Source organism: Zalophus californianus, chromosome 7 (genome assembly GCF_009762305.2).
Source record: "Zalophus californianus isolate mZalCal1 chromosome 7, mZalCal1.pri.v2, whole genome shotgun sequence".
Lineage (NCBI taxonomy): Eukaryota > Metazoa > Chordata > Mammalia > Carnivora > Otariidae > Zalophus > Zalophus californianus.
The window spans coordinates 135172740-135197649 of record NC_045601.1 but is presented as its reverse complement, the minus strand read 5'-3'; the positions used below and the strand labels follow the sequence as shown (position 1 = coordinate 135197649).

At 44.3% G+C, this 24910-nt stretch overlaps 1 protein-coding gene across 1 annotated transcript; it reads right to left on the bottom strand.

Moving 5' to 3' along the window:
- Positions 1 to 1486: 1486 nt before the first annotated feature.
- LOC113927369 (myosin regulatory light chain interacting protein) lies at positions 1487 to 21795 on the bottom strand. The gene is made up of 7 exons (XM_027603169.2): positions 21566 to 21795; positions 20258 to 20448; positions 8289 to 8474; positions 6818 to 7015; positions 5963 to 6127; positions 4637 to 5057; positions 1487 to 3041 (listed from the first exon to the last, which is right to left on the bottom strand). Exons 1-7 carry the CDS (start codon positions 21650 to 21652, stop codon positions 2952 to 2954), a joined length of 1338 nt encoding a protein of 445 aa, XP_027458970.1. The 5' UTR covers positions 21653 to 21795; the 3' UTR covers positions 1487 to 2951.
- Between the last annotated feature and the right edge of the window lie 3115 nt (positions 21796 to 24910).

Below are 24910 nucleotides of genomic sequence, written 5' to 3'. Positions count from 1 at the left end.
CTTCCCCATGGCTGTGCTTGGAAACGTGCCTCAACTTTTGTCCTACAGGGCATTTCTCATGTTTTTTTTTGGAAGAGATCATGCTTTACCCAAGAGCAGTCACCCATGGGGCTTCCGGTCCTCAGTAGGAGAGGTAAGGGGACAACCCCAGAGTCTATCAGCATTGCATTTGAGTCCCCATCTGTCACAGGATAAATACAGACATAGGGGAATGGGGTAGGATGGGGAAAACCATTTCTAATTTTTGTAACCATTAATAAAAAGGTGAAAGAATGCTTTTAGTCAAGTCTTGTAACTTGTGTCTTTTGACAGAAGAGCCTCCCGAGGCTTCTGTCTCTCCATTTATCCCTCTGGGCTGTGTCTTTTAAGCACCCTGCCCATGGCTGTCTCCTCTAGGCCCACCCACGCCCTCCCACGGTAAATACTAAACCACATGCTTTTCTGGCCGGGCCTCCTCCTAGAGCACCATCCTGATTTACTCTACTCACTACCAGAACACACGTCTGCGTCCACAGCTCACGGCTGTCTGGCAACCTTATAGCATCTCCTCACTTCCCAAAGCACACCCACTTTCCCCAGAACGCTGGACCTCCTATTTATTGCCACGTCTTATGACCCCTGCTTGTGACTCCAACCCCTTGACCCTGCCGTGGCTCTTCTAGTGCTGATGTTCTACGACTTTTGAGTATGATTTAACCTCTCTCTATAAGGCAGTGACAGATCATTCACGTCTTGATCACTGTTAAATTTCCAGCGTGCGTTAATCACTTAGGTACTCAATAAATGTGTTGAGTGAACAAAGGATTGCTAGAACCTGATGGAAGATTGAATTAGGTATAGGAACCATAGAAAACAAATCCCCATCTCTCAATTTTTAGAAGATTATTTTCTGGAAATAATTGTACTGGTACTGGGCTGAACTTCTGTTGCAGCTGAAATCATGTCCTGCAACTGCTACAGAGAATTATCAGTTACATGCATGATGTGCAGGGTGCTCGACTGTACCAGGCACTTCCTTAGCAGCACCAATGGGCGCATGCGCGCAGATCCTAGCAGCCACAGCTCGGCATTGCACACAATGTGGTCCTGGAGTCTACCGCCCGAGACCATTACTGCTCAGACCTGGACAGGCGCTCACCCATCCCGACCAGGCAACTAACTAGTGGCATCATCTGAGTTTAAATGGTTAACTTCCAACTCCGCCATTCCTTTCCTTCTCCAATACCTTCTAGTCCTGTCCCCAATTTTTGACTTTTCATCTGCTGATAGCTATTACTCCATTTTCACCTACATTTCAATCCCAGCCCAGAAAACAGAGGAGTGAATAATGGGATGAATGTTCTCGATTAGAGCGAATACTCTCAAAGTTTTCAAATTTTCCATATAGGACCAAAGTAGACACCAAGCAGGATGTTATCAATGCTCCTCCTTTTTTTAGTGAATAAAACTGGTTTAAATGACAAACTGTGAAGACACAAACACCACGTTTGCTTTAAAGTCTTTATTATCCTGAATACAAAAGACAGAAGTCCTTTAGGATAGAACAGAGTTCTTTATGTGGAAACATTACTTTTTTTTTTACAAGTGAAAAAATAAATACCTCTTGGAATAAAGGCTTATATGCTAATATGTGCCATAAAAAAGTAGAGTTTTAATATTTGACAAAATGTCTGTGCAAAGAAACAAATGCATAAACACATTACTGCTACATTAAGGCAATATGAAAAGTATACTCGGAAATCTCAGTAAAGTGACAGTGTAGGTTTCTAGCTTTCACTTAGCTAGTATTGCACCCAATAAGGTCATCTAGGTGTCCCGACGTCCTAGAAAACCCACAAGCTGACCAGCGTCCAAAATGCCCAAGTGGGAGTGGAAAACGTGATTAAGAATATAGAAATAAAGAAACTCGAAACCCCTCAAAGACCTAGGGAGGAGACAACCGAGAGTTAATACTTAAGCATTTACTACAAAAAAAAAAAAGCATACAATAATCTAAGATACCTACAATAAGGCTATAAAAGGCTTGATGGCTCGAGCAAAAGCGACCCCAGTGGCTGAAGCTGGAGTGGAATTTTTGGGAAAAGCGGAGAGCCCTCCGGTTTGTACACCGTGAAGCTTCATCTCCACGAGCAACGCTCTGCTTCCCCAGGAACATGCAGTCCCTTTGCAACTTAAATAAAATATCCCACCAACTCAAGAGCCCAAGGAGTGCGGACTACTCCACAGAAATCTTATAACCAGACTGGTAGCATTTTAGAATCGAAAGACCTGGGGGAGGGAAGGGGGCGGGGAGGGGGGAAAGGAAGCCGTGCGTACTGAGTTCTCTGTTTTCCACAAGCCAGGCTGGTTTACATCTGACAGCCTGGTTGTCAACTTTTTAAAAGTCACAGAATTGATCTCTACATCTGTTTGCCTTCCAATCATTCTTGAGCAAGTTATAAAAACAGAAATGACATTAAAATGACTGTTTCTTTAAGAAAAATTTCCTATTAAAATGTTCAGAGCTCCATGACCGTACAAAAAGAACGAAGTAATTCTTAAAATGAATTCTTACAAAATTTGCTGCCAAGTAGGAAACTTACACCTCAGGATACATCAGGAGACTTAACGATATCCTTTCCTAAAAGGTACCCACTTTTTGGCTCTGCAGCCGCTTAACTGACATCACAGATTTCACATATTCATTTAACTTGATCATGAGAAGAGTAAATCCAATGAACGTGTCCGTGGCCCAGAACTCTTCCCGGCCCCCACCACTGCAGTTGCGGACTCTACGCGTGGTGTGTTTTGGTGGGGAGGAGTATTCTTTTTATTCTTCCTTTTCTTTTTTTTAAATGTTGCATGGCAGATGGGTGTCGGAGTATTTATTTTCTCCACGATCTATCATTTGTATAGCTTAGTAGTAGTGCAGTCCGTGGAAACGTGGCACGCCCCGTTAGGTGCACCGCACGTCAGATCACAGTCAGGTTGAGCAGACTCGTGTGGGTCGGCAGATAGACGTGCTGCACGTGTTCCACCCTCGACCTGCAGACCGGACACGACTGGAAAAGAGAAGCCCACGGTACTTGTTAGGACACCTGCGAGGATGTGTCTTCAGTATTCACACGCGGCACCTCCTCTATTCCGTTTGTTACGTAAGTTGTGGCCACAACTATTTCTAGCTCTCAAGTGGTAGAGATCTTTGCGCTCTCTCTCTCTTTTTAGAAGATTTTATTTATTTATTAGAGAGAGCGAGAGCGAGAGCATGCATGAGCAGGGGGAGGGGCAGAGGGAGAAACAGACTCCCCGCTGAGCAGGGAGCCCAATATGGGGCTCAATCTCAGGACCCTGGAACCATGACCTGAGCTGAAGACAGACGCTCAACCCACTGAGCCACCCAGGTGCCCCGATATCTTTGCTTTCTAATGGGTCTGAAAGCCTATACCTTACAAGGGATTCAAAATATTATGAAAAAGTATAAACTGCAGGCAATTAATTAGGTTTTTAGTCCCACTCTAACCCAGGCACAATGAGTAAAGTGATTAGCAAAGAATTCCTGCTATGTAGCGAGGCTCGGTCCCTGCATGGGCAGAGTGCGACCCCTCCGGCAGTGACGCAGGAGACCTGAGACCCTTCCAGAGTTTGGGTGTCCCTGGCTCAGTGGGCTGAACCAGGCCAGTGCCGCTGGATTGATGCCATGTGGCCAGTGAACTTGGCTCTGCTCCGAATCCCAGGTCACAGCTCCACATCCCTGGCTGGCTTCTCAGCAAGCTCGGCACTCCCCCTCAGCCACAGGGGAGCTTTAGGCATGGGGGTCCGACCATGTGGACGGAAAAAGGCAAATCCCTGACCTACTGCTCCTGGAGAAATAACTCCTTGTTATTAACTCATTATCTACTCTTAGGAAGGACAAAGGCATCCTGCTGGCTCAGTATATAACCCTAAAACTAGTTCTGAAATTAGCAGCTTTTGAAGGACTAGATATTATTTAGGGCTAATTTTGAAATAAAACCACAGTGACATTTAGCAAACAGTTCTTAGAAATGACAACAAATTGAAAAAATTATTGTAAGGGGAAGTGTAAGGTGCAAGAAAGGAAAACATACATGTGTTGCTTTTTTTTTTGTATTAATATTAAAATTAGTTTGACTTGCTAACTAAGAGCCAATCCTCTTGGATTGGCCCCTTGAGGCATATGCAGCAATAAAAGGAAATAAATCACAAATAATCACAGTCAACGATCCGCCCACAGAACTGAAAGTGAGCTCTAACTACCGCTTTTTAGTATTTTTTTTCAGATATTTTAAGTAAATAATAAAGACCATCCTCCTAAAGTGTCAGGAAGCAGGAAGCAATGGTTCTAGCCTCCGCCTCACCTGCTTACTAGATGTGTTACAATTGGGAACCTGAGCCTCCTTTCCAGAACCTGAAAAAAGTCTATGACTTAGAGCAATTACGTTGTTGAAAATAGTATGCTAATCCAGAATGTTTCCCAAGAGCAGTACCTGTGAAGTCCCCAAATAGGAAGCCCCTTCCCAGGTGTCCAGGTGTAGCTGGGCATTCCGGCTTGCACCTGGTGCACAGCAGGTGCTCATCGACCGTGAACGGTGGGATGAGCGAGCCTGCCGCGGAAGAGCCGCCGCTGAGCACCCCTCACCTGCAGCTGGGTGGCGCAGGCCTCACAGCACACGGTGTGGCCGCAAGGGCAGAAGGCCGAGTTGATCTCCTCCTCACAGCACACCATGCACAGCATGGCCTCCTTCAGCTTGCGCAGCTTCTCCTGGAGCGCCCTGGTCTGCTGGCAGCTGAGGCCCTCACAGCTGGTGCAGTTCATGCTGCTCTCCGAGGACTTCAGTGGGGAGTTTGGAGGGCTGTGCTCGCTTCTTGTGACAAGGTCCACAACACCAGCATTGTACAGAGCCCTCCTGGCGTGGTCGTAGACCTCCTTTGACGTTCTTTTAATATCAAAGACGTACTTCTTGCCAAGGTTAATATTTTCATTCAGAAACAGAGAGGCCAAGTGGCCCTTCAGGTCTCGACTGTACTGCATCATGACGGCACTGGTCACTGTGTCACACCTGCAGGGACAGATGGAATGTCCACTTCAGTACCGACAAGCCCGCACATTCCCGAGACTCAGACCTTCAAATGCTACCGTGCCTAAGAATGTTTGTGTCAGCAGACATTTGTATTCTTGCTTGCATGCCCCAAAGTGAATTCTTCCAGTGTTATGCGCGTGGAACATTTCAAGGATTCTACCTCTGTGTTTCTCAAGTGTCCCCGGAGGACCTGGGATAAAGCAGCCATCAACAGAGAGGACCGTGATCGCCTGCTTCCACTTCCGGGGATAGGAGCTCCGGCCAAAAACAGCCCGTGGCAGGAAAGAGGGACATGTTCTTCTTTCCTGGCTTTATGCTAAAAATTCCCACAAATTTTCCATTCTGCTCCAAAATTTCTGTGTCTATCTTAGCAGAAAAAAGGTTAAGATCGCAATTAAATTTCTCAGCTTTAATTTCTCACATATTTGGGTCAAACCACAAGCCTGCTTTAAAGCACCTTCCGAAATGAGGGTATCGTTACTGTCGTTAGAAAGCCCTAACTGTGCACTGAGCAGTTGGGGTAGCTGCTCTCCCACAGAGACGACTTAGGTCAAACACCAAAGCGGTCATGGGACGGGCCCAACGAGTCAGAGTTCCCAGGGAGAGGAGGCGTTGTGAGGGAATAAGGTAAGAGAAGCTGGGCGGGAAGGGGAGGTGTCTGTGCGGCTCGTCCCCCTGAGTGCTGTGGGAAGAGCGAGGCCACGTCCATAAGGACTCCCAGCACTACAGTAGAGCAGGACAAACGAAATGTTCGAAAGCAGCGGATTTCTTAAATTCTGCACAAGATTCACGGACACAACGATACCAGAAACCACAGGTTTGTCACCTGAAAACCCAGAGCTGCGGACAGACGCTAAGGTTGTGGGGTACGGAGCGCTACGTGCCTGTAGAAAGCATGGGTCTCCGTTATTGCTCGGTAGAGCCCGCTGGCTGCCCTGGTGCTGATCATCTTGAACAAGAGCACGACGCTATTCCCAGACTCCTTGGTGACGGTCAAGTACACGTTCTTTCCCGACTGGGTGGCCATCTGCACCACAGGGTAAGCGATCCTGAAACCCAGGAAGAGAAAAGTGAGCCCACCCTGGAGGAGTGATCTGTCAGTGTGTGCACCTCTGCAGGATTCCCCTGTGCTCGGGACCCAGCAGTACAACCAGATGCTTGGTCTGGGACTGCAAGTAAGCATCCCGCTCCCTGGTCAGAAAGTAGTTGTGGAGAAGTGCTGGAGTGAGGTAGGGGTGTGTGTGTGGTGTGTGTGTGTGTGTGTGTGTGTGTGTGTGTGTGTGTGTGTGTGTGTGTGTGTGTGTGTGTGTGTGTGTGTGTGCGCGCGCCTTCAGCTCAGGTCATGTGTGTGTGTGTGTGTGTGTGTGTGTGTGTGTGTGTGTGTGTGTGTGCGCCTTCAGCTCAGGTCATGATCCCGGGGTCCTGGGATCGAGCCCTGAGTTGGGCTCCCTGCTCAGTGGGGAGTCTGCTTCTCCCTCTCCGTCTGCCCCTCCCCCAGCTCATGTGTGCGCGTGCCAACGCTCTCTCTCAAATAAAAATCTTAAAAAAATAAATAAAATAAATAATTAAATGGTTATCAAGGCCTGAATAAAATTAATATCCATGCCCAAAACGAAACATCTGATTCCTAAAAGGTAAGTATCTAGAAAATCCCTTCCTGGTTTTATCTATTTTCATATGCAGAGCTATAAAGGGATACACATGCTTTGGGCTAAATAAAAATTTAAGATGTAGGTTACCTATTAATTGGGCAGAAGTCGTCTTTGCAAATTGAGATTCCTTCAGGTCCAACCCCAATGAGGAGTTTCTGCCCCTCACTGTCCCTCACGGAATGCCACTCTATGCCGTAGTTTTCCATTGCCGACACAATCTGCAACACCTGGTATTCGGCCGAAGCCTGGCTGGTCCCCTCCAACTCTTTATGCTTTGCAACAATGCTGTTGGACACCAGAAGGGCAGGGAGAGATTAACTGATGTGGTCTTTAGAGAGAAATCGGTATCATTTTCACTAGTGAATCATGCAGATGCTGCCACTTATGTATCTCAAAAACTTAAAGCAATATAGCATTGCTATTTCATTTATTTAGCAAATTGACTGTAAATTACTTCTAAGACACCATTTCGATATCAAGTATTAAATACTTAGTAGAAAAAGCAAGTGGGAATGCTGGATAGGGGTGAATTGAAGGAATTATGCAAAATCTCTAAAATATACATAAGAAATTTTTTATGTAGGAACCTCTAACGCAGGTGTCTACACTTACTTTCTAAGTTTCATTATGATATAGCATTGTAAGAGATTGATTAGATCACCTGCAACTGAAAAATGCAGGATTTATTTTATTGTTGTTGCAGACAGCCTCTGACACAGTCCTCCAAGATCCCCACCTCCTGATATTCACACCCTTGTACAATTCCCTTCACCTGAGTGTTGAGTCCCTGCTGTGTTAATGACTGGCTGGATTCATAACTCGCTTCTAATGCACAGACTAAGGCAGAAGTGATGGGATGTCACTCACTTCTGAGATTACGTTCTAAAAGGACTTGACTTCTGTCTTGAGTGTTCCCTCTTGATCTAACTGATGGCTTGTCCTGGGGGAAGACAGCTACCACGTTATGAAACAGCTCCCTGGAAAGGCCTGTGTGGTGAGGGAACAAGGCCCTGCCAACATGCCACATGAGTCAACCTGGAAGGGGATCCCTCCTTCAACTGAGCCTTCAGGTGACAATGAACTCCACCAACAGCTTGCCTCATGAAAGATCTTGGAGAACCCAGCCAAGCAACAGCCAGATTTCCGACCCCCAGCAGGGAGAGATACTGTTTGTTGTTGTAAGCCACTAAGTTTGGGGGTAACTTATTCTCCAGGAATAGGTAACTAAGATACCTACGTTAGGTCTCTTGGTTTAATCCTTGCTGGGATGAAGAAAATACCAACATATGATAGACTTTTGAAGAGATTTGCATCCTTCAGAGGTCAGAGATTTCATAGCCATTTTGTATAAGGGCATTCATTTAGGTGGATTGTTTTGGGTCTGTAAATTTCTCAAAGAAAAGGCTAAGAATCTTTCGCGAACTGGCTAAATTGGGCAACAGTCTAGTCTGAGCCTTACCAATTATCTGTATATATACCAGAGATTCATTTTCTTTGGGAAATACCTATAAATTCACTAGCTCGATGAATACAAACACTTGCGCCCATGCAGCCTCACCTGTTCAAGGTGGCGCTGGAGAGCTCCTTTGCACAGAGCTCCTCGTAGTTGTACTTGGCCGTGTTCTGATTGTAGTCTCCAAACTTGGTCTGGGCCAGGAGGGCACTGAGTTCCACTGCCTGCTCTGGGGAGCACTGGAGGTGGCCTGCCAGGAGGGTCTCTTTGATATGCAAGAAGAAGATATGCCTGCAAAGCATTGAGAGAAGGTTATCCTGGGGGACTAGCTTGATATCAAGCTCAACCTGCTTAGCAACCTCACAATCCCTTTTAGGTAAGGAAAATACAATAATTTAAAAAGTCACCCCCTGGGGCACCTGGGTGGCTCAGTCGTTAAGCATCTGCCTTTGGCTCAGGTCATGATCCCAGTGTCCTGGGATCGAGCCCCACATCGGGCTTTCTGCTCCGCGGGAAGCCTGCTTCTCCCTCCCCCACTCCCCCTGCTTGTGTTCCTGCTCTCGCTCGCTCTCTCTCTCTGTCAAATAAATAAATAAAATCTTTAAAAAAATAAATAAATGAAATATAAAATAAATAAATAAAAAGTCACCCCCAAAATGCTCGCCACTAAAGACACTTTTTTTTTTTTTTTAAATCTTGAGTATTAAGGCAAAATAAGTCTAAGGACTTAAGTTTCTCTGGAATAAAAAGTATAACCCAGAGAAAACGAATCTAATTAAGACAAGTTCAGTAACATTCAAGTTATCAAATATAAAATAACTCCACACAAGTTTCTGCATTAAATTTAAAAAAATTTTTAAAAGAAATTATCTTGAGAAAAACTTGATCTTGATGTGGACTTCATATCTTAGACCCTCACCTTTATTCAAATGACCCCCAAATCTCTAGTTTTTGCCCCAACTTCTCTAAGCATCACATTCAAATGTCCAAGTACCTATAGATGCCTCCACTTTGACGTTCAGTATCCTAATTTCACTTTGTTCAAAACCAAACTCACTGCTTTCCTTCCCAAACCCAATTTTCCTTCCAGTGGGAACCTGAGACTTGTTTGTTATCTTACCCATAGACCCACTTTTGATTTTTTGTTTTATTTCCACCTACTTTCTATCTCTGCAAACTCTTTAAAGTCAGTTACAGTCTTCCTATTATTACTTCCTACGTCCTACTTGCAACTGTCTGAGAATTTACAGTCTCCCCCAAGCCAATCTCTCTAGACTCTGCTAATCCACCTTCCAAGCTACTTGCTTCTGGGATAAGCTTGCCATTTCTCCACTCAAAATCCTTCAAGGGACCCTGACTGTTTGCCAAGGAAGCATGCTGTTGGCATGAACCCAGGGTTCTGTGGGTCTGGCCCCCAACGTCCAGCCACATGTCCCATCATTTCCTCCAGCCACTATGCCGCCGGGAAAGGGACAATTCTTCTGGAAAGACCAAACATATTCATGTCCCCATGTCTCTGTCTTGGCTGCTCCCTCTGTCCTGAGGGGCATTCTTTCTGCCCCCTGACTTAGGTACCCTTTCATCCATACCCTATGCAAACTGTTTATTTCTCTATTGTAGTATTTGACATAGTCTAACTTTTACAGTTAGCTGCACGTTAGCCTACTTCTCAAGTGTCTCTGGCACCAGTGAGCTCTGTGAATGGATGTAAAACCACACGTCGTCTGCGGACCCCAAATCCCATTCCATTTGTGTCTGTCTTAATTGTATACAATACTACGTTCTATGTTTACTATAAGGTATGTCAGACTTAGGAACTCCCAGGAAATGCCACATACCGTTGCCCGCTAATCCAGATTGCCCAAGATTCTCAAGAGTATCTAAAACTGCCATAGACAGACTGGCCTAGGTTATAAAATTGGTCTCTGGCAAACATACGGGTATAACCTTCCTTTGATGACTTGTTAGAGCCTTTCAAACTTGCTTAAATGCCACGATATTCCTTCCATTAACAAATGAATTACGACCAGCAGTAAAGTTCTGACACTGCTCTGAAAAGAGCTCATAAGCTCAGCTTCCCACTTGAGCGGCATACCCTTATTCCCGTCCTCAACAGTGCTTTTATTTATATACTAGTCCTATGTCTGATGTCCTAGGTAGAGGGGACCCATGAGCAATATAAGAAAAGGAGAAGGAAGCAGGGCTAGAAATACAAGGGGGAGGGGCTCTATGGACAGCCTCAAAATGTCAGGCAGACAGGAGCCATTAATCTTCCTTTAAGAGATGTTTAAGTTCAACGTTTTGTGTGTTCTAGAATGATAAAGAAATACTTAAAATTATCAGACTCTGCCAAATACTGCAGCTTTTTCTTCATCCAAAGCCCCAGTGAAGAAATCACAGTAAGAATGCGCAAGAGCGTGGAAAGAAGATAAGCATGGTTTTTATTAACCCAAACATCTGCTAGTCTTTAAAGTATTTTTGACACACCACTAAACTGAGAAGGGGGTCCCTACTGGGGCAAAGAAATAACCACAGAAATAGCTTGTTTTAAAATAGCTATCTGAGCAGTGAGGACTAGCATTCCCATATAATCTTGGTGTTACAACGATGCTTCAGCTGTCAAAAGGCTTTTTCGATGGCCATTCAGTAAATTTCATCTTGGTGAACGTATCCCGTCTCTGTATTCATGAAAGGGGAAACAAAACTCTGAATACATGCTGATGTTAGAGAAGAAACTAAAGAAACTACGTGCTGAACGAGTTTAAGGGTATCACCACAAACCAAGTCTTCTCACTTAATCACTGCTCAGGTGGGAGTATCTTTTAACTTCTTTCCCTAGTATCAACTAGAGCCTAGTTCTCTGCTTCCTGGAAGAGTTACGTTTAGCCTGCAGGAGTCTCACCATTGAGCCAATTTCTCTTTCCAAACCATCCGCACCCACTCCTAGAGAGGGGGCTGCCAAAATCAAAGGCAAAGGAGCAGTAAGAGAATATAACAGGTGGTCAGCGGTCTGAGCCCTAATGCTGACCTCTTCTCAGCCTGTGGGCCAGAATTTCACAAAGAGGGCAGGAGGACAACTGGCCTTTTCTACATACCCCCACCCCCCGACCCCGTCTAGGCTGGACGGCAGTGCATACCCTGTAAGTAGAAGAATCCTCCTCTTTCCCCCTTACATGAACTTTCGGAGACGGCCCTTCCTGTATTTTGCAGTTTCATGGCTATCAAGCAACTTTTTCATTTCGAGTCCACAAATATTTGTCATTCATCGCCTCTGTGCCAAGCCCCACCCTGGAGTCACAGGGTGAGCTGATCTGATCCTTTTTAGATGGAACTGACCAGCCTTTAGCGTGAAGGAACATATCCTATCGCGGTAACTCCAGCCTCAAACTGGTTTTTGGGTGACATGTGGATGCTCTTCAGGAGAACAAGACAATGAAGCAGTGACCACAAGGGTCACCAGCTGTGGTGAGCCACAGGCAGACTATCTCATGCCCTCTTCCCAACAGGGACGATGGCAGAGCTTGGAGACACATTCCAACAAGGAATCCAGTGATGGCTCAAGTGTTCGCGGGGTGATTTTGAAGCAAGTCTTTTTTTCCTATTATTTTTCTCTTGAACCATCTGCTCTGTAACTGTCTAGGTCATGGACACCCCCCCCAATCCATTTTTGTAAAATGTGTGAAAGGTTACCGATCATATCAAAATAAGCAGATGTGGTCAAAGAAGTCATACCTGCAATTAAATTTTTTTTAAAGACTTTATTTGCCCCAGTGAATTTTTTTTTTTAACTAAAGATCAAAAGTGGTTGACTTCTCTAATTGGCTTTAGGCTACATGCTAGAATCGCAAACAGAAAGAAAGCCTTTGGGGGCACCTGGGTGGCTCAGTCGTTAGTCGTCTGCCTTCCATTCGGGTCATGATCCCAGGGTCCTGGGATCGAGCCCCACATTGGGCTCCTGCTCAGCGGGAAGCCTGCTTCTCCCTCTCCCACTCCCCCTGCTTGTGTTCCTTCTCTCACTGTCTTTCTCTGTCAAATAAATAAAATCTTAAAAAACAAATAAATAAAAAATTAAAAAAGCAAGCAAGCCTTTGGGAAAAAAAACTTGTCTTAAGCAAATATCTGTGAATATGTCCTGCAGACAAAATCTCAAACTGCATTTTCTAAACATTCTTCCAGCTGTGTGGTTCTTCAAGTTTTACTCAGTTACTAAGAAAACGGATTCTGTCAATATGTGGATCAGTCTGGAGGCCCAGAGTGAAACATTCTGGTTCACTAAGTAAGGTCTTTGCATCATGGGTACAAATGAATTCACACTTGCTGTAGCATTATGGAAGATTTTTAAAAAATGGAGTAAATAATAAGTTAAAAAAAAAAAAAGAAGATAGTAGGAAGGGAGAAAATGAAGGGGGGGGAAATCGGAGGGGAGGACAAAACCATGAGAGACGATGGACTCTGAGAAACAGACTGAGGGTTCTAGAGGGGAGGGGGGTGGGGGGATGGGTTAGCCTGGTTATGGGTATTAAAGAGGGCACGTACTGAATGGAGCACTGGGGGTTATACACAAACAATGCATCATGGAACACTACATCAAAAACTAATGATGTAATGTATCCTGATTACCATAACATAATAAAATAAAATTTTTAAAAATGGAGTAAATATTAAGGATATGCCATATTCTAATTTTAAAAAGTCACGTATCCTTAATACATTTTTGTTTCGAAGTACTTCAAATTTCTTCTACTTTAAAAATTAATTCTTTTCCATAGCTTTAAGGAATAAAGTTAGCTCATTTATCTTTTAAGAACTGTAAGCAGAGAACTGTCCTCTGAACACTGGCTTGTCTCATAAGAAATCATCTAATAATCAAAGCAGAACTTTTCTGCAAACTGACAGGGGTTGCTAACCTGACCATCAGAGGCGGTTGCGCTCACTCACTGCCCTTTGGTATCTTCCCAGTGACATCATTTTGAAGAACTTTGTGTGACACAAATGCAAATCAACTATATCCACATTTGCTATTAGACTCCACATTGAAGTAACAACCCTAATACATCTTTAAATTGGCTAAGAAGCGATTTTTAAAAACTCTCCAGGCCAACAATTGAACAGTGTTTCTCCCCCAGACCTGACTGAAGCCTGGCCAGTGACGCTGGTGTGTCCCCTCACCCAGTTAGATCCCCCTCTGAGATCATCCCTGTGCCTGCCTCAGTCCAATGAGCCAGTACACCACATCGGTTTATTTTAAACCAAGCTCCAACTGCCTGAGCTGTGTTAAAAAACTATCAAATTAAAAAAAAAAAACTACTATACATTTGTTTTGTTTTATATCTTAAGTTCCACTGAATAAAAATCAGTTCATGATGGCTCTAGGCCTAAATGTATAAGCTAAAACCATAACAACTTTTAGACTGACACGTAAGAGAGTATCTTCCATCACTTGGGGGGTAGGCAAAAGTTTCTCAGGAACAGGGCAAAAATCATAAAAGAGAAAAATGGATAAATCAGACTTTACCAAAATTAAAAATTTCTACTCATCAAAAGGCATTAAAACAGGCAAGGGGCGCCTGGGGTGGCTCAGTCGGTTCAACATCTGCTTTTGGCTCAGGTCCTGGGATTGAGCCCCATGTTGTGCTCCCTGCTCAGCGAGGAGTCTGCTTCTCTGCTTCTTCCTCTCCCTCTGCCTCTCCACACCCCCCCACTCATTCTCTCTCAAATACATAAATAAAAAGTCTTAAAAAAAAATAGAAAGAAAATGGGCAAGCCACAGGAGAAAAAATATTTACAAAAACACATCTCTGACAAAGACCTGGTATAGATAAAGAATCTGCACAGCTCAAAAAAAAGGCAACCACTCAGTAAAAATGGGTAAATGACTAGAACAGATACTTCACAAATAATATGGAAGAAAAGCCAGGAGGCACATGAAAAAAGTGGTTAACATTATTAATCAAGAGACATGGATCAATGAAACCTACAACACCCCCACCGTAAGGCTGGCAGGGGTGTGGGGAACTCAGAAACTCTCGATGGGAGGACGGAGTGGTACACTTTGGGGAAAGGCCTGGCAGCTACTTACAAAACTAAATGATCACCTCCTCTGTGACCCAGCTAGTCCATTCTTAGGTATTTCTCAAGAGAAAGGAAAATATATGTCTTCAAAAAAAGACTGTACTTGACCACAGCAGCTTTACTCAGAATAGGTGGAAAACAGGTGTTCCTCACCAGAAGTATGGATCGACAAACAGTAGTGTATTCATACGATGGAATACTACCTAGCATGAACAGTCGTTGAAATATATACATATAATAATATGATGAATCTCTAAAAAATTATAATGAACAAAAGAAGCCAGACACAAAAGAGCACACACTACATGCATGATTCCATCTGTGTGAAGCAAGATGCACATAACTAACCTATGCTGGGGGGTGGGGGTGGGAAGGAGGGCAGGGACTGACCTCAGAAGGGCATGAGGGAACTTTCTGAGTGGCGGTAATATTCTAAATCTCAATAAGGATTTTGTTTAAACAGACATATACATTTGTCAAAACTCATCAAATGGTGTAATTAGGATTATGCATTTCATCGTATGTAAATATTTTATCAAAAGGAAAAAAAAGAACTGTAGACAAACACAGAGTTCTACTTAAGGGCTATGCATACTGAAGTCTTTAGGGGAGGAAGTCTACTTACCCATAACTTAGTTTGAAACACATTAAAAACAAACATGTGTGATAAGCAAGTATTTTAAACTGATTAAACTATTAATAGTAGAATTTAGATCAGGGTACTGGCTGTTCACTGTAAAAATCTTCAACTTACCTACATGTTTGAAAACTTTCATAATAAGAGGTTCAGTAAATAACACTAGTGAAAATCTTTGGTCATGGTTCAAAATTCAAATGAACAGCTAACCTATGCCTAAATGAACTATCAGATCTACTACACTCCATGGAAGGCTTGCAATTGAGAAACTGTCAGGGCCAAATAATGACCAAGTCGGGTCTTGTTCAGCTTAAGGAAATCCTTCTCAAAGCCCAAAATGGAAAATGGGAACCACGAACAAATTTGCTCTTCCTCAGGTTCCAAAGCAGTTAAAAGATATGGGGGTAGGGAGGGACTGAAAGGGAAGGGAAATCCCCCAACTCAAAAGGATTACAAGAAGCATGAGATTTGTACTTGGAAAAAAATAGGATCACTTACTCACAACACATACTGACCCAGGCAAACAACAATCCCGGCAATCCTGCAGTTTAAACGTGCTCCCTGCACGATCTCTGCCAACAGTCTGGATTGTGGGGAGTGCTGTTAGATCGGGAGAGGTCTGGAAGCAGGGTACAGTGGGGCACGACTCAGAGAGTAAATGTACCTCATTTGCATGGAGTAGTGCGTCACTGGGCACCCTGAGTCTGATCCTATGTGCCATCTAAATTGTCCAGTTTTAGTTCAAATGACAGATTTTAAAATTAAAAGTTCATTTTAGTTACATAAAAAAAATTGATTCTAATGTTCTTTGGGAAACTTCATACAAATATACATGTATGAGAAATTCATAAAGATACTGAATGTGCCCAGATGGGAGATTTGTGGCTAAAATAAACATATGATCATGCAAACATCCTATACTTTGAGCAAAAAGAAAGACTTAATAGATAAATCAGAATTCAGAAATCTAATTAATACTTTCTGAATATAGAAGTCTGCTTTTCTTTCCTGGGGCCTATTTTGTCTTTGGTCATACTGAAAAAAAAAAAAAAAAAAAAAGGAATGTGTCATTCTACTCTTTGGCATAGAGTTGATATGAAAAACACAGCAACACCTTTGTATCAGATAAATATTGCTGCAACACTGTCCTACAGAACATACCCATTCTGAATTCCACAAAGGTAAATTATGCTAGAAACCTTTACCAACACTGACAATTTATTGAAAGATATTGAACATGATTATAGGCCCTGGCTAGGATCCATATGATTTGGTTTGAATACGTTCAAGATTATCACCTCAACTCTGCCCATGGTTGCATGTGGTATTTGCTTTGTGGATTTCAAAGATGCCATCTTCCCTGGATTTTGACATCTAAGTGATTTTTGTTGGGAGAAGAGAAAACCTGGGTTCAATAAGTACTTAGAACCTACAAATTGGCTGATAATTAGACTAAGAGAGCCTGTAGCTTGAAACTATCCGAACTTCATAAAAGGTCCAGGCGAGTGGTAGTTCATTTTAGATGAGAACTAACAGCCACAATAAACAAAAGGCTTGGGGTGGGGTGGAGAGAGGGAAAGAAGGAAGCAAAAGAATGCCAAGCTCTGAGCAAATTCTTAACAGAGAATAATCACTACAAAACATTTTTTAATGGTGAGATTTCTTTTAGATAGTCTCAAACTTTTCAGTTTATAGAAGCAAACTGATAAACATTTCATTATCTGTAAGAGAATTTGTATTATCAGTATCAGTTAACCCCATTTTTATTTACTCCTAATTTCTTAATTCATTGATTCAACAAATGTTTATGCACCAGGCACTTTGGTATACTCTGGGGATATGATGTTGATCAACCCCCTGCTTCATGGAATTTAAATTATTAGAGTAGCTGACAATAAACAAATTGTCACAGAAGTAAATGGGAGTGTTATACGCTCATTATATGCTATAAAGGAAAGCTACATGATGTCTTGGGACAGTTCAGTCTCCTGAGCAGGCCCAGCAAAGCTTTCCCAAGAAGCAACGACTGAGTGGAGTCTGGAGGATAGCAGGATTTAATGAGGGACGAGTCAAACTCAACACCACTTGCTCGCATCACTAAAACTTGATGAGATTCAACACTCAGGATTACAGCATTTCCCTGAACATTTAGTGCAGGACTCATGGAACCCTTGTACTAAGGCTGATTTCTGTGAAAGAATTCAGGTGTTGGTGATTCTTAAGGAAGCAGGAGAGCCCCTAGCAAAGATCACAGAACTCTGCTAAAATCTAGCAGTCAGGAGAAACAGAAACATTTTATGGGCAGTGGATGGTATAATCACCATCTCTGTAGACGAAGCATATAATTCTCAAATCTCTGGCTTTGAAAATGTTGTCAAAATCTGGTCTGAATTGCTGTGAATAACTGAGAGCCTTTGCAAGGCAAGAATTTCAAAGATCACTATTATTTCAGATCTACTTCCAGAATTCATTAGTTTCCCTTTTAGTTTTAATGCACAGCATGGCAAACATCTGCTGAATATACCTGTTGGTCTCTGTCTCTGAAATGTGTTAGCTGAGTCTGAACAAGACTCTCTGGTTACTTTCCAGACCCCCATTCAAAGGCAAACATACTAATCTGGGTAAAGAACCAAATCAGAGACCAGGTTAACGGTATCAATCTAGGCAGACACTTGGTATGGTCTTTTTTTTTTCTTTTTCTTTTTTTTGTCTTCAGAAAAATATATTTAGGAAAACATTAAGGAAAATAAGATAAAGAGGAAGCAGAAGCAAAGAAAAAAAAATTTACTGCTAGAAAGGATTTTTAGAGACAAACTCTTCCTGGGCTTTCAACTGAGATGGAGCTCAGGGTTGACTATACTGGAAGTCTGTCCACTCTGATAGTTGGGGGCAGAGCTGCCCCCTAGAAGGCAGGGCTTTCTGCCCCCCCCCCCCCCCAACTACTCTCCTGTTACCAACAGGCCTTCTGGTCTGCCATTCAGCAGCCGCCTCCCTAATCTGATGCAAACTAATATATTCACTGCCCCCACTTAGACCAGCTCTACTGTGAGTAGGCTGCTTTAATTCTCCACAGAGGCGAATTTGGCCAGGATATTCCAGAACCATTTAATAAACTATCCAGACACTTTGAGTATACTAAATGTACCCTCCTGATTTGACTCTGAGATGGTAAAAAATCATGGCTCATAACTGGACTGGCAGAGCTGTGTTTATGGACTATGTAAACAGATCTATTTTATTTTCATGGCAGTTTACATAAATATTTTATAACGAATTATTAAACATCAAAGAGTTTACCAACCAGCTTTATCTGGCTAACATGATGTTAGAGAAAAATCAGTATTTTTGCTCTGTAGTATCATGCACATAAAAACAACGCTAATTCTAACTATATTGGACCCAGCACAACTTTTGATCCTAATGAAAAGGTACAAATGCTACTTACAAATCACTTTAGTTATTAAAGCAGAATGCTCTATGCTTTAGGTGGCATTTTCTTCAAATTCTGTATTTTGGACAGCCCCATAAAAAACAAGTAAAATTCACCAATATTTTAAAAGCAAGTCAAATGCTTAGATCATGCTAATTTTTTGATAAGATTTCAAAAGAAACTAAAATCAATTAAAATTACCTAGGTAACTAGGTATGTGTATTCTGAGTGCTATTAGACATGAATCTCAAGAGTTAGTCAACTGACTCAACAAAGTACGAAATATCTAATTCACAGAATATATCTATTTCTTGCATGAATAAAATGGACTTAATAATGGTTAACTCAATTCCAGAAAAGCACAGGTGAAGACCATCTAGCAGCAAACTTTAAAGTCTGTAATCATTCATAACACAATTGGATTATGCTATCATGACTACAGCCTTTGTTTAAATGAGATGTATTTGGTCCTTGAAGCTTCTGCAAATTTAAAAAATAAAGTTGTAATATCAAAATAGATTTGCATCCGGAGACCCAGAAAGGATTGCAAAATCATAAAACTACACAATGAAAATTCCAATATGTTGTAATATATATATATGTGTGTGTTTGTGTGTGTGTGTGTATCCTTCTCTACTCCAAGTTATCACATTGAAGTGCAGAGTGGAAACTTTCACAAATCAGCTTTAAGTTAAAACAAAGAAATACAACCTATTCTGATTAATATAAACAGCTAAAACATCTTTAAACGTGCAATCATGTGACTATTTTGCAAGACATTTTCAGGAACACTAAGAATGTAATATACTAGCTTGCCCAGAAACAAAATTTCCCTCACTCTTTAAAAAAGCCCCGTAACAAGGTAAAAGAGACATTTCAAATTCAAATGAACAGTATTTCAAAATATGTTCCTATCAGTCCTTCAGCAGAGGACAAAAAAATGACATGCTAACAACTCTTAAAGGATTTTGCCCACTTATCATTACTCGAGATTGTCACACTCACATTTTTCAAGTGCATGGCAAATTTCCAAACCAAAGGATTATGAAAAATATCAGAACTTAGATCTAAAGTTTGTTGTTTTTATAAGTCTTTTCCTTTTTCTTTCTTTTTTTTTTTTTTTAACATGTCACTATATGGATTGAGGTCTCTTACATTTCAGCAATAAATACTGAACGCCAGTTTCCTAATTTGGCTCATCCTTAAGAAGTATTATAGTCAGTCCAGTGGAGAGAACATTCTCTTTGAAAAAGGAAACCACACGCTCCAGCTGTCTACCACTGCTGGTGGTTTTCTAGGAGTAGAGAGAGAAATTCAACAATCTAAACAATCATGTGTTACTACATATCTGTAGGTTGGAGTTCAGTTACACTGGCCTTACAAAGTTCTCTAAGCGTTCAAGAAACTTAAAAACTTCTAAAATTCTGCAGGGAGTCGGACAGAGCTCTCTGCTACATACTGTAATCTGACACTAGGCTGAAGTTGACTAAGTTTAAGTAACTAACCCAAGAGGAACTGTTTCCTGCTTTCCTTTAGGAGAGACTACAATGACCTGTAGTAACACTGCTGAGGCAGAGGTTACTATCGGGCATTATATGCAGCTATCAGGAAGTCAGTTGGGGTTTTAACCTTTTTTTTTTTTTTCCCCTGCGTTGTGGCACGGATCCCGAGTGTTTATAAGAATTCAACCCTGCTCCCTCATTGTTTATAAAGACAAGAAAAACCACAAGAGCTAGAAAATGTATCCCAGGCCAACTAGGCGGCTCCCTGTTCACCTCTACAAAAGGGCTGTGCCATGGAAAACTTCTCAGTTATGAACCAACTCACTCCGTATCAAACACATTTGCCTGTGAACATCTCTGGGGAAGGGCAATGGCCCTTTCTAAATGGAATCAACAGTCTATTTGACAGTGGTTTATTTCAGCGTCATTTTACCTAGTCTGCTCCTGTAAGATGAGATGAGGCTCCACGAAGAACTTGACTCTCAGTTTAAGCCGGTAAGGGGCTAGCCCATCCATCTGCTGGGAGATCCGATTTCTCAGATTTAGCCATAAACTTTCACCTTTGCTACCCGTAAATTGCAGTCCAAAATAATCAACTTCTATAATTCCCAACCGCCGGCACACCTAGAACAAAAATGAGTGCAACATGGATGAGCAAATGGTCCCTGTAGTCGAAGCAAACCCAAGGACACCGTCTGGGTCTAAGATTCCTGCGTACTTTTCATAAAGTTCAACAAAGGTGTCACAATGCCCGCCTTCAGCTTAAGAACAAAGTTCTAAGATCCCAGTGTTGCTAAACCAATGGAGAGACTTGTGCTTCCTTTAACACCTAGGACACCGCCGTCAATTGTAGTAGAGAAAAAGGAGTCCTCAAAAGCAGCCTTCCAGAAAGGCAGAGGAAGGGAATCTACAGGGTATTTTCCCTCTTACTCCAATCACTGGAATTTCCTCCACCAGCACAATCTGCACAGCTGATGTGGCAGATTATCTGGACAATTTTAACCATCTGGACTCCAAAAAAAAAAACCAAACACACTGAGGAAACATGCCACAAGTGTCAGTTAAGCTTGTTACAAGAGGTTTTCCGAACATCTCAGGTTTAGGGGGTTTGAGGGCACAGCTTTCCATCTGAGATCAAATTTGCTGTCTGTCATACCAACATGCACTGTTTCGAACCATTCTTTTTTACTCCTGAGGAAATGCGTGCTTTAAAGGCAACGGAGTGGATGACCAAAACCCATGGTTCTCCCGAGCCCTGCAAACCGGGAGGTGCAGGTGAATGGTCCATTTGAGAAGCAGCAAGAGACAAGGGCCCCGCTTGTCTGCCAAGCAACCCCAGGGACCTGCGACCGCCAACAGCCACCTCATCTCGGGACTCAAGCTGGCGCTGCCAGACCCCGAGGAGACCCGACAGGCCGCATCAGGCACACACCTGCGGCAGGTGTGCTGGGCCGCCTTCTTCCGGGAAAGTGCGGGGTTGGGGGGGGACAGGGTGGCAGGCCCGCCTCGCGCGTCCTCGCCCCCCACCCACGCGCTCCCAGCCTGCGGGGACCGCGTGCCCCACGGCCGCTAGGAGGAAGGGGCGCGGGCCGGGCGCCCGGGGCGCGCTCCCCCGCTGGCCGCAGCCGCAGCGCCGCCCGTCCCCTGGCAAAAGGCGCGCCCCGGAGGTTGGCGCCGCCGCGAGGCCCCTCGGCCTCGGGGGACCAGCCGCCCCCCCCCCAAGCCTGCCTCTCGTCGTCACCTGGTTGAGGCAGTCCTCGCCGTTGGCTTTCGCCTCCACCTCCACCTCCATCAGCACCGCGTCTGGCCTCGTCACATAGCACAGCATGGCTGGGGCCGCCGCTGCCGCCACAGCCGCCTCCTCTTTGGTGTGCGCGGGGCTGCCGCCTCGCCACCGCTCAGACCCAGCCCCGGGCTCGGCGAGGTTGGCCCTCGGGAGGCTGTAGCGCCGCAGCCCGCTGCCCCGCGCCCCGCGGCCCCCCCGCGCCCTCCTCCCCGCCACCCCCTAGCCAGCCCGCCCGCCGGCCGCTCGGGTCTCCGCGGCGGCGCCGCACTCCAGCAGCCCGACTGCCTGCGGCGCGACGGGGGACTCCTCTGATATAGTGGCCCCGCCCCCTCCGGCTGGGGCCCCCGCCAATCACGGCGGCCCCGCCCCTCCGCCGCCGCCCGGCCAGCCAATAGCGGCGCCCGCTCGGCCGCGGCCCGGCCGCCCCGGGAGGTGGCAGTCTGCGGACGCCGAGAGCTGCGGGAGGAGGGAGGCTCCGGGACGCGCCGGCCGCCTCTGCCCGCTGGGCGACGCTGCTCCGCGAGCGGGCGACCGCCGGGGGCTTCGAGACGGGGGCGCCTCTCTGTCGGGCTGGAACTGACAGGGAGTCAACGCCTCCGAGCAGCCTGCCGTTCTCCAGAAGGCTTGGATCGCTCCGAGAACGCTTTTCGGGAGAGGTGCACACAAAAAGGAAAGAGAGCCACCCCCAAGCCCAAAGCAAACTCTTTTCCCCTGGGGTTTGCCGCAGTGGGTTGTCGGAAGGCGGAACGGCTGTTCCTCTTTTAGACCTCGTCAGCTGAAAAACAAAATCTGAGTATAAAAGTTTTTGCAGCTGACCCCTGAGCCGGGGAGCTTGAGCTGGTGCTTCTGTCTAAATCCTCTCCAGAGGTTTCCGTTTACTGGCCGTGCGGAATCAGAACACCTTACGGGGCTCTAAGGCCCTCTCTTGGGTAGTGCATCCTGTCTCGTGCGTTGTTCATTCATTAAACGTTAACTGAGCCCGTGCTGTGCTTCCAGCCCCTTCTCTCAGGCAACCAGTTGTTATTCCCCTTCTTGAAGGTTAGGGACTTAATCTTGGAACCTAACAGGTGTAGTAGCTATTAATAATTTAAGGCCTGAGTGCCTGGGTGGCTCAGTTGGTTAAAAGACCGCCTTCGGCTCAGGTCCTGATCCCAGGCTCCTGGGATCGAGTCCCGCATCGGGCTCCCTGCTCAGCAGGGAGTCTGCTTCTCCCTCTGACCCTACCCCCTCTCATGCTTTCTGTATCTCATTCTCTCTCTCAAATAAATAGATATTAAAAAAATAATAATTGAAGGCCTACTACTCTTCACTCATTTACTACTTGTTCCTTTTTGCCAGTACATTAATTAGCCTACCTCTTTGGTTTCTTTATAGGAGAAACGAGAAGATGTGGGTTACAGCCTGGGACCCTTGGAAAACCTACTTCCTCTCTCCGAAGTTCAGTGTTTTCAACAGTAAAATGAAAACCACAATATCTGCTCTGCTCCTCATCCGCTCGCGCCCCCCACTCCCACCCCTTCCAGTATTGCTGGGAAGAGCAGCAGAGATATGCTCATGAAAGCATTTGAATGACTCGGTATTTGCCAGGAGGTCTATAATGTCAGCTTGGCTACTGTCTGCCAGTGGCTTCTGTTCTTACCCCTTTTCCTGAATCTCAATGATCTCCGTCCCGGTGGCTTTTATTGCTGAAGAAAGAGGAAGGGCATCGGAGCAGAAGGCTACAAGGAAGGATACTATCACAGTCTTTCCCTAAAGCCAACTATGGGCCAAATTGTAAGTAGTCAAAGTCCTTACCCCCAGTGTTGCAGGCGGACTTGTGCACTCACAGCTTTCTTTGTGTCTTACAAATAAATACACCTCATGATACTGTACTGCTGAAGTATTCTCCTCTCATATCAACTTCTGTTCCCCATTCCCTTAAATCCAGTTTACTGATTGGGAAGTCTATCTGGGAGACGATATTTGGATCACCGTTACCTATGCTTAAGCACTAGCAATTTTAGGACAAGAAGAGGTGACGGCCAAGATGCAGCCCAGGTGTATTGGTTAATATTTTCGTTTATGAACAACTAAGCTGGCTAACCCAAAGTTGGCTAACTTAAGCAAAAGGGAATTGAGTGCACAACTTCTGGAAGCTCATAAAATCAATGGGGACAAGGCATGGAAATGAATAGAAAGGGAGAAGTACTGGGTGACCGAAAACAAAAGTAAAAAAGATGAAACAAGTCACGACCCAAACCAAACACTTGTTTTGTTGAGAAACCACTTTAAAAATAACATATTTCTGTTTTGGCAGGGGTATGTCTAATCAGACCCAGATTATGCTCCTGCTGTGGGATGGTCGGGAAAGATTTCAATTGTTTTTGAAATTAAGAATCACCAGGAAGGTGGGTGGAAGGATGGGTGACATAGATAAACGGGATGAAGAGCACATTTATCGTGATGAGCACTGAGTTATGTATAGAATTGTTGAATCATTGTATTGTACTCCTGAAACTAATATAACACAGTATGCTAATTATACTTCAATATAAAAGAATCACCAGATAAGCCTGAGGAGGAGATGGATTTTTTTTTTAAGATTTTATTTATTTATTTGACAGAGAGAGACAGCGAGAGCAGGAACACAAGCAGGGGGAGTGGGAGAGGGAGAAGCAGACTCCCCGCTGAGCAGGGAGCCCGATGTGGGGCTCGATCCCAGGACCCTGGGGTCATGACCTGAGCCGAAGGCAGACGCTTAACGACTGAGCCACCCAGGCGCCCAGGAGATGGATTTTTTTTAAAAAGATTTTTATTTATGAGAGAGAGAGAGAGAGAGAGAGAGAACAAGGGTGGGGTGGGGTGGGTGGAGGGCAGAGGGAGAACAGACTCCCCGCTGAGCAGGGGGCCTGACATGGGGCCGGATCCCAGGACGCTGGGATCATGTCCTGAGCCAAAGAAAGGCAGATGCCACCCAGGTGCCCTGAGGAGATGGGTTTCTTAAAACAAAACAAAACAAAGCTAAAAACATGAAAATGGCACTTGAGGAGGTGGGAGAAATCCTGTTGACTGAGAAGAAAAATAATATTGACTTCTACTAGCATATATGGAAAATATGGGACCATAATTTCTCTCTCTCTCTCCCTCCCTCCTCCTTCTCTTCTCTCTCTCTTTCGTCCCTTTCTTTCTCTCCTAATTTCTTCCTAAAGTAGAGATAGAGACTGGTTAGTTAGGGAATGAGAAAGCTGAGTTTGCTGGGGGTGAGAAACACATTATGTTCAAAGACCTGGTTAGGGAATAGAGAGCCCACAGAATTACTTC